The 11,094-nt window shown below is 37.2% G+C and overlaps 1 protein-coding gene across 1 annotated transcript; it reads right to left on the reverse strand.

The window, feature by feature from the left end:
- Positions 1–301: 301 nt before the first annotated feature.
- Positions 302–1,493, reverse strand: LOC110094968. The gene has a single exon (XM_020820329.2). The coding sequence runs from the start codon at positions 1,378–1,380 to the stop codon at positions 529–531; it is 852 nt and encodes a 283-aa protein (XP_020675988.1). The 5' UTR covers positions 1,381–1,493; the 3' UTR covers positions 302–528.
- Between the last annotated feature and the right edge of the window lie 9,601 nt (positions 1,494–11,094).

Raw genomic sequence — 11,094 nt, forward strand, 5'->3', positions numbered from 1 at the left:
ATATATTATATATATATGCACGTGGTATTCAATATTAAATATGTCACCATCTCATAGAATTAGAGATCTAGTTGGGTCTATAAGTTGGGCCCACTCCTCAAACATAACTCCAAGCATCAACCGCAAAAAAATACCCAGCCGGCTCCAATACACGCAACCCAATTAACATTTTGCCAAGTCAGCAAAGACCGGGCCCACTCTCGTGCCCGTGGGCCCGCAAAGCATTACAAAAGTAAATTATAAAAAAAAAAACCATTTGAAAATACATGAAATCTGATCAATGATTATATACGCACAGAAATTTGGTGAGAGATCGACGAAATTGTAATGATTTCACAACCCTTTATACATAATAGACAAACATAGCTAAAGAACAAAATACTATCACATTTCCATACAGGAAATTGTTGCAAAATAACTCGGTCTGACTCAGGAAATAACTCGGCAAAACATTCTCCAGCAAAAAAAAATCTATAAAAATCAAATAAAATAAAGAAGATATAATATTACTTATTATCGTGTTAATTATTAAGGTGAAATTTTGTAGATAATTAGGAAGCACGGGAGTACGGCCCTCGGGTCGAAGACGAGTAACTCACCTTTGGCGAGGCAGACCGAGTCGGCCTCCGAGTTCGAATGAGACCCGTCGATAACCCGGCCCGCGATGACACGGCAAACGAGCATGGCGCGTCGGCCCGGTCCACCGCCGGTGGTGTCATGGGCCCCGCCGCTTCCGGCGAAGGTGCGAACCCCCGTCAACTTACCTACGGTGCAGAAAGAAACCCCAGCGTTGTAGATCGCGCCGGCGGCGGCGGTAGCAGCGACGGCGGAGTGAAATCGCATCATTTCGTTGCCGTCTGCGGCGCATCGGGAATCGTCGGATCGGGATCGTACGGAGGAGCGGTGGTCTTCGAAACGCGCGACGGAGCGCGGCGGGTGATGGACGCGGAAGAGCATTTCAATCTCGCCGGGAAACGGTGCGCCTCGCGGGGACCAGCTCGATCCGAAGATTATTTCGACGACGCGGCGGGAGGAGTGTCCCGGAGGTAAATCGACGAGGGTTGGCAGCGAGACTGGAGATGGAGGCGGTGATGCGATGGTTGATGTCTTGGGCTTGGATTTGGGCTTCGATTTAGGATTTGGTTTAGGGTTTTGGTGTTGGATTTGGGGGAGAGTAGAATAGGGGTTTTGGGATCTTTTAGGGGGAAGGGGAAATTTATTGGGGAGGAGGAAGACGACGTCGCGAAGTGTTTGGGATGAGCTGCTGCAGGAGAAGGCGAGCGGGCCAGATTTCTTTGATGATGTGGTGGGGTTTGGGAGGTAAACGTCTTCCAAGGCGTTGGATTTGCAGTGTAGAGATTTGGTCCAACCGGACGCCATTGACGTCGGCGATTCGCCGCCGCAGCGGAGAGAGAGTGCTGAAGAGGGAGTGACTGAGTGAGTGAATGAAGAAAGGGAGAGAGGGTAGACGTAGGCTTTAATGTGTTTTGGGTCCTTTTTGTTGAGGCTTTTGTGGCGGGTTATGTAGCGGTTTTTATTTGTGCCAATGGATTGATTGATGAGAAGGGGTGTCCAAATTTTGACACGACTCATAATAGGAAGAAATTATTTTGTGCGGAATCCGAATGCATTCAGATTGAATTCGGATTTCAATCACCATGTTCCGTCATTAGATGCACTGGGCCCCGGAGTGCATCCGATGACGTGGCATGCGGTGATTAGAATCCGAATGCATTTGGATTATGCACACAATAATTTCTCCAAAATAGGACTAGGACCACACCCGGACACCATAATTTTTTTTGTATTTAGTTTTTTATTTAAGCAGTTTGCCCATCCTTAAAAGTAAGATTGGTTTTGCTCCTGATTAGGGGTCTTAAATATTGACATGACCCGATAATCTGATTCGAACCCGTCTAAAAAATTTGTGTTCATATTCCAATTCATGACCCGTTTGAAAAATCAGGTATGATACGGGTCAACCTACTAACCTGAATTCCCACAACTCGCATAGCTTGCACACCTTGTTCTGCTAGTTTGCCTCTTGTCTGCGCATCCGCATACGCACCCGACCTGCACAACATGCGCTCTCATACACTCCCAACACCTGCTCAAGATCGCACCCCGCACGGCCACACCTCATGCCTCTCCCTCGCCCACATGCTTCACGCACCTCGCCCTCTCCAACACACATCACTAAGTTGTGCCGGTTCAACCCGATAACCTTCGAGGTTAGGTCCGATTTCAGATTTCTAATCTGTTTCTATAATCAGTTCGGGTTTGGGTTGGAGCAGTTGAGGGTAGATCAGTTCCGGGTTTAATCCGAACTTGCCCTAAAACGTAAATTTTCTGTGAGGTGGAGTTAGCATGCAGCTTGAAATTAGTAGCCAATTCTGAAACCATTAAGCAACCAGAGAAGGACGCATTGAATAATTGGATGATGAAATACTTATGAAGAACGAGCATCAAATATAATTCATAATCTGCTTTCCTTGAAGATTAAGCAAGGAAAGCAGATCATTTCTTTTTATTTTATTTTATTTTAAACATTGATAATTGCATGATTTTTTAATTATTTTTATTCTTTGATATTAAAAAAAATTCCAATATTATTTTTAAAATTGAACGGCTAGATTTGCATTGAAAACATTTTTGAGTCTCGGTGAATAAATGTGCTTTAATGATGAATAAATGTACTTTAATTAATTAATTTATTTTTCTTTGATGAATTACTGCTTCTGGGATTGTGCAAAAGACTGGACATTGGTAATTATGAGGTTATTAAAGTCGGATTAAAAAAATAATTAGAGTGGCTTTTGGAATGATGTTGCCTACCTGCCTTAGTTAATGGCCTCATAGGGGGGAGGCTTAATGATATTTTTATGAAATTAATGAACATTATGAGCCTAATTAGTGTAATGTCAGCTTCATGATTTGTGATTAAGGTTTGAACTTTGAAGAACTAATGGATGCCATTATTTTTTATTCATGATTGAAATTATTCTGTACAGATAAGAATGTCGTTCGGAGACGAATCAGAATACGTCACATCACTTCTTTGCTGTATATCGCAGCTACGTATCAGATTATGTGGTGCGCTTTGATTCACCTCGAAATAATAAGATAGAATAATTTTTTTCATGAGAGAAGCTATATTTTTGAAGAGAAATAAAATCCATGACAGTGATAATACTGAACATAAATGCCTTTTACATATTCAGAAGCCAACACGCTTTGACATTGAATGGCATATCTGTGAATTTAAGGCCATAATAATGTTGACTGGCCATTGCCATGAAAGAACGTGGTGGTTTTGTTTTTTTAAATGATGAGCATTTAATTATAATATATGTAATTTCATTTAATTTAATTGTTGAAGTGAATTTTTTTAATTCTATAAAATAGTAATAACATATATTTATCATTTTTTCTAATTTATATATAAATTGATTGTAATTTTTTATAAAATTGATTTTAAAGTTATGGTATGAAAAATGATATATTTTAAAAAAAAAAAAAAAAAAAAAAGCCGTCCTCTAACGAAACCTTAAAAGCTGGTAAAGCCAGCCAAATAACATTTCTGTATCCTTAAGATTTTGCATTATAGAGCTGGTAGAAAGGGAGGCATGTTGGAATTAAAAATTCAAATAACGTGTGGAATAAATTTTGATGTGATGAATTTACTTTAAAGTCATTCTTTTATTTATAATATCATATTCTCCAATATTCTCATCTAAAAGAGTCTCAACTTTCCTAAGACAAAAGACTGCCCATAGCCTCGCTTTGAATAAAATTTTCATAGTTTCATTTTCTAAATCATTATCACTTATTATATATACTATTCATTAATTTTTATTTAGAGTATAGAGAAAGGTTGATAACGATATTAGAAGAAGATAAAGGATTTTGATTTGGCTCGAATTTCTTCGACATCGGCTTGACTTAAAGCAATATGTAAATCAATTAGTTTGAATAAAATAAGTGAGCTAAGCTCGCCCAAACTTCACTCGATATCAACCCTATTATTAGTTGCATTCTCGCTTACTATTTCAATATTTTGATTCTCCAATCTTACTATACTCTTCATTGATTGAACAAAGAGATTATTACGTGTGGAGTTCATATCCAAAGAATCATTCAGTTGTGTGATTGTAAACAATAAAAACACAGTTACAGTTCACCATTGCGTTTTTACTGTTCACAATCGCAAAATCAAACAGGTCTCTAAGTCTGAATTCCGCAAGTAATAATCTCTCGATTGAACACAACCATGCAAACTTTAGACAATTTTGAAGTGCTATCAAACTTTAATTAATTTTCATATATATTTATAGAGCTCGCCTACCCACTGCCTATTCTCTTACTGTCACATCCATATTTGTTATGAATCTCAGCATCCATTCTTGTGCTTATTTGGATCTTTTCTCCCTTGCTTTAAAGAGCAGGCAACTAGCTAACTGGTATAAGACAAATGAAGATGCTTAGTATTAGTCTATTAATGAGAATCAAAATCAAACACTATGGCTTATTTTGAAAGCAAAAGCTATATATGTAGGAGGATTTGGTCCAATATTATTTTTTTCTTAATCAAAATTTTAAAGATTCAGACTTTGGTGCAGATTGTGACAGAGCTTCTTCCTCCTCCAACCATATATATACTGTTTGGTTGATATTTAAAAGATGGAATTATGTATGTGTTCTTGTTGGTAAGAAATACCTTTCCAAGTAGGTTTTTTGTCTATCTTGTAAGAATATAGGAGACACTTTTGTCTTCCATACATAATCGCTTTTTAAAACGTAGTAGCTACAGCACAATACAGAGAGAATGAATTTAATAAAATCCTCATGGTTTGCTACCTTTCTCTGCACTCTTTTTTCTACAAACTGCAGAATACTTATATTCTATATGGTGTCGAATTCCTTTGCCTATCGTTCGACATTTCTTATTGTTTTTTTAGTACAAATCAAGATTTTGTTTGGGATGACTTTCTTATTGTATCTTAAAGCAGATTTTTTAGTACAAAAATTATTTTTTAAACTAAAAAGTTGCTTTAAGAAGCAGTAAAAAAACCGTCTCAAAGATCCCGCATGCCTATTTCTGTCTCCTATACAAGTACCTCTATCTGCAGCTAACAGTACTCATCCCATGCTCACTCTCCATCCTAAAAAATTCTTTGGGCAGCGAAGGAAAATATTGTATTGAATATAAATCAGATGACTCTATAGCATGGCACAAAGCTCATGTCATTTGCCCAAATACCCAATCAAATTAAACTCTCGATATATATACTACATTGAGACTTTCTCTCATGTAGTAGAAAAGTTATTACGTCCGGATAAAAACTGAAAATTCGGATGTATATCGAAAAATACCGAGTGCTCGGTACCGAGGTCCAGGTGACGTGGCGGGTTGTTATTGGTCTATGGACGTGTTCCGTGTCCGGACACAATAATTACTCCATATAGCAAGGCCCTATAATCAAAATTTTGAATGTGTTGGTATGAGCGATTACAAACTAATTTACAACCCAAGCACCATCAAATTTATATACTTAAAAAAAAGTACAATTTCTTTTAAACTTGGTATTTAAAAAAAAATTATTTTGATCGGGCACGAATCTTGAGGTAGAATCGAGTTAGAAACTTCCGAAATTAAACTTGGGACCATCCGAACTTTGATTTCAGCAAACTTATAGTCGAACTGAACGTTTTGAAAATATGAACCCAATGACACAAAATTCAACTCAATCCAGCCCAAATGGGTCCAAATCAAAGACCTGAAGCACATTTGGAAAGTTCAAACCTTAAATTGGATGACCAAACAATTTCCAAAAGTGACATGCTTATAGCCGAATCAAGCGGCTCGACAAGACAAATCCAACGAGTCTAAAATTACCAAATTCTGATATCATTAAGACATTCAAATGACCAGTAAAAAAATCCACGATCAAAGGAATCAATATCGGCCGTCCATTCAAACCACTCCCAACTTACCCTTGATCTCTCTCATATTTATTGAACATGTCACTCTTAGAAAACTATAAATAGATCATCTTTCTTCATTGAGGGTGAGGAAGTAGGGGAAGTAAGAAAGAGAAAGAAGAGAGAGAGAGAGAGAGAGAGAGAGAGAGAGAGAGAGAGAGAGCTCTTGCCATGAGACTCCTCCTCAACCACCGATTGTCAGGCGATCGTCGCCTGACAATCGCCAGACTTCAGCACGACCTCCAACCGATGGACATTGGACTTTTACCCGGCCACCCACTGACACCAGACTTCTGCCCAACCACGAACTATCACCGGACTTTCCTTGGACTTACTCCTATCCACCAATTATCATTGGACTTCCCCACGACAATTGTCGCCAAACTATGGTCTTTTTTACCACTATCAACCACTGACTATGGTCATTCTGAACTTTGTGAGATTACAGTCTTTCTTATCGTTGTCGCCCGCCGTTTACGATCCTTCCGACATTCGTCACTAGACAATGGTTTTTTTTAGTATTGTCGCCCGCTGACTACGGTCTTTCCGACCTTCGTCACTAGACTACGATATTTTTGACCTCTATCGAACGCCGACTATGGTCCTTCCAACCTCCATAGTCAGACTACTATCTTTACGACATCCATCACCCCCTGACTACGGCCCTTCCGACCTCCGTCGCTAAACTATGGTCTTTCCGAGTTCTGTCTCCCGTCAACTATAGTCCTTTCGACCTATGTTGTCATACTACAGTTTTTCGACCTCTATCACCCATCAACTACGATCCTTCTGACCTCCATCATCAAATACGGTCTTTTTGACATCCATCGCCAAACTATGGTCTTTTTGACCTCCGTCACCTACTGACTATGGTTCTGCTGACCAAACGAGCATGTCAATACTGATTCTTTTAATTTCCACCATGTAATGCACTCTATATGGTGTATATATTCTACATTAAACCAAGGCCTTCCCCCCAAGGTAGGGTCTCATTTGTAATTACATGCAAACACTAGTGGATTCATTCAAACTGGGCCAAGCCCTGTGATTTTCCCCCCTTTTTTGAGGTTTCCATGTAAAAACTGGTGCCTCTTATGAGCGCTCCACCCTCTCTTTTATCTGATTGTGTGCTGGATTTCGTAAAAAACTAAGACATTAAACTTTATATTTCCCTATCTTCGCGAATATTCCATGACGCAACAAAAATAAAAATTTTTATACTAGAAAGTTACATATAATAAAAAAACTATCCCAAGCGAAGCCTTAATAAATTTAACTCTATGCATCAAACATATGTTGTTGTGCCACTTGACATGCTCCCTACAATACCAAACCATCACGAGATCCAATATGACTTCATAATCTGAAGAGACTTCTCAGATATATCAAAAGAAGACCAGTGCCGGTCTTGGCTTTGCATCACAATCTCTACAGATGTGATGCACTGCAATTTCATCTATTTAATGCCTTAGAGCTACATCACAACGCAAAAAATGAATCATAAAAATTCCACAAGACATGCAAATAACAGTTCAAATGGTGCAATGCGAAATTATGAGAATCAGAAAACATACATACAGGAACTCAAAAAGAAAATATTGTGTGAACAGGCATTCTACAGCTCAATCATTATGACTTCCTTTATTCATAATCGATTTCCAATGGAACTTTATATGTTGAACATAGATAAAAACTAATTAAAATCGCCATGGTGGAGCACTGTGTTAGCTTTTGCAGGGAAACTGCTGTGGCAAAAGTGGCGTTCCTGTGAATAAAGATTGGGAAGGTGGGAACAAGCTACTGATAAAAAATGGATTATTGAATGAGAAAAAACAGCTCTGATATTTCTTGAATGATTAGCATATCTGAAGAAGTGTGTATGTATTAGATAAGGCTGGCAAAAAGAGTAGGCCTGATGCCTCTTGGGCTTTGAAGTTTGAATTTTGAACGGCTTTTTATGTTTTCAAAAGAAATTTTAGGGGTGTAAACAAGTTGAGCAGAGCTCGAGTCACTTCTAGTTTAAATTTAAGCTTCATTAATTAATTGAGTACGAGTTTGAACTTGAGCTTAATTCTACGAGTTTGACGTTTTTAAGGAAAGAAAGAAAATGATTACGGTTCAAATAATTATTATAATAAAGTTATTAAAAAAGAGAAATTAGATGATAAGTAAAAAACAATCACTTGATTTGATATAAAAAAATGAGATATATTTTTTATAGATTTCTAATAATTTTATAGACGAGCTTCTAAATTCTGAATATTTTAAGCTCATTTTACAATAATATTTTTTAAACCAGCCAGCCTGCGAGCTAATTAATGAGTTGAGTCGAGGCTAACTCTAACTTGACTTGTTAGCTCATTAAGCTCAACTCATGAACCATTTATGAAGCCGGGCTCGAGCTAACTCATGAGTCAGCTTGACTCACTTACACTCATATCAGCACAACCAATTGTGTGAGCATAAAGGTCATTTTTACATATTTTAATAAATATTTTGAAATTATGGAAAGGGATATATCCCTTACAGAATTTATTATGCGAAGAAGGTTTATATTTATAAAAATGCAAATTTAATTATATATTTTAGTGAAGAAAAAATGTTTGAAATAGAATTTACGAAAATGTTTTTTTTTTCTTTTTGCAATTTCATAATCGTTGTGAGGAAGTGAGTCCGGTTAATTTTGTTATAATGAGTTGGAGGTGCGCCCATGTTGATCATATGATATGCACAACAATATATGCTAATTATTATTATTATTATTTTTTGGAAAAAGAATTAAATAGTGTAATAATATTTGGTTAAAATTGAAGGATTAAATTACAAGAGTCAAATAAGAAGATTATATAAAGCATCAAAGAGTGAGTCCAACTAAGATCCATTTCAATAGCTCAATCAAGAAAAAAAATAATTATTTGTTTATTGAGTTCTAATATTTAAATGTTAAATTTTGGATTTAGAATGTTCATTTTAAGATATATGTTCATGTTGCCCATTTAATGAACTTTATAAGATAAAATAAATTAATGAATATGACACAATCCGATCCTATGATTGCCACAGTCCTTTATTAATCATTTTTCCTATTATTCCATCCAAAAAAATTATTTATTTTTTTAATACAGCCTGAGAATCCAGCTAAACTCTATAAATAGTGCTGGTATGTAATGAAATTTTTTTAGCTTTTGAGTAAAATAAAATTTTTGGATAAATTTATTCTCATTTATAAATGCTTGGTGACCTTCTCTAACCAATATTGATGGGGTTGATTAATAACAATTTATGTTTATTATTAATTTTTATAAATCTTCTTCCATGTTTTTTCAAGAAAAGTCTCCTCTACATCCTAGAAACCTTTCAAGACCAGCTAACCTCAACCCAAGCTGTCAAACTTAGGAAGGTATTTTATATGGTGGTAATATGAAGAGTTATGAATTATTTAAATTAAATCAGGTGATGATGGAATGCCAACTTGGTCATTCCTTTGATAGTAAGAGAGATTGAATGACCTATAAGATGAACATCAAACATTTTTTTTTTTTGTTGGGAAGCCTTGAGCAATAATAGATTAGGAACATTAAATGTTAAGCCATATCATGCGTTAGAATTTTGACTATATCCTTTCCATTTAGGAGGGAAAGCCGAGTAACTGTGAAGATGAGCGTCAAACATCACTAGTCATAATGAGTCGATTGTTTGTAGACATTAGATGGAGATCAATTATAAATATAAATAGTTGAGCAATAGCTTGTGATTTGCCTATTCTTTCTCCTAAAAGGCAAGGAGACTGGGTGATTGAAAAGTTGAACGTTGGATGATAGTGGTTAACATACTTTGGGCATTATTCATTATTAATCATTGGAAAATGATCCATAAGAAAATTCAGAGGTTGTGTAATGTCAAACAATTTGACTTGATTGTGTCATTATAAAAGAGTATATAAGATGATCACAAAGGCTTGTGTTGGACATCAATTGCTGACAAGCATCACATATTACTCTTTGGTAAGCATCAAACAATAACACATAAAGCACACAAAGGATGGCTGGGATGATCAGGTGGTTTGACTTTATCATTCTTCTGATACGAGGGGAGATTATACAACTGGGAGGCTAATATAGGACGTATTTTGAGTTTCAATATATATATATATATCAGGGGACAATAGAATATATATATATATATATATATAAACACACACACACATATTAGGCAATGGTTGAAAAAAATGTTAAAGGCCAAGCAAGGCCATGTGGTCTAATTTGATCCTCCTACATGTATCAGGGGACAATAGATGATCAGTGGAAAGGCTTCCATAAGATGTGATGCTTGGAGAACACCAGGAGTACTCACTCTTCGATCAACAACAGTAATGAGGAATGTCAAAGGTTTAATGATGTCAATGGTCGAACACATCAAGCATCACTATTTAGTCTACATTGGATGTTAATCAACATGGAGCATTGTAGGTAAGATGATTTGAGTCTGTAGAAACGGTACAGCCGGAACGTCGGCCAAGAAGCTTGGCCGGAGACGGAGAAGACGAGTCAAGAATGGAAGAAATAATATTGTATTATTATCCCGACTTTAGTGAGTACAGGGTCCAGTATATATAGGTAAGTAGGAAGCAGTAGTGGTACACGTGTAAGCAACCTATTGGTTACAAGGGAGATATTACAACCTAAGGCTAAGCTGCTATCCTAATAGCCCCTGTCAAACCGACGAGTCAGCCTGAATCGTCAGTTTGGAGCGTAATTCCTTGAATCTGGAGGTGGATAGCGGCTTTGTGAAGATGTCTGTGATTTGGTAGGTGGTGCCGATCGGAAGAAGTCGGATTACCTCGTTTTGGATATGGTCACGAACGAATCGGTGATCTATCTCTATATGCTTTGTGCGCGCGTGAAACACCGGGTTGTGCACGAGGGCTATCGCCGATGTGTTGTCGCAGAATATATCGATCAGTGGACTGTGTTGGATGAAGAAATCATTAAGCAGACGCTTAAGCCAAATGGTGTCGGCGGTGGCAGCTGCGAGCGCCCGGTACTCTGATTCAGTGGATGACCGGGCCACAGTGGTATACTTTTTAACGGTCCAAGAAATTAAAGTGTTTCC

This window comes from Dendrobium catenatum, unplaced genomic scaffold, assembly GCF_001605985.2.
Source record: "Dendrobium catenatum unplaced genomic scaffold, ASM160598v2 fragScaff_scaffold_1061, whole genome shotgun sequence".
Classification (NCBI taxonomy): Eukaryota; Viridiplantae; Streptophyta; class Magnoliopsida; order Asparagales; family Orchidaceae; genus Dendrobium; species Dendrobium catenatum.

Coding starts and splice junctions, on each gene's coding strand:
- LOC110094968 (XM_020820329.2), bottom strand. CDS start 1,380: ATGGCGTCCGGTTGGACCAAATCTCTACACTGCAAATCCAACGCCTTG.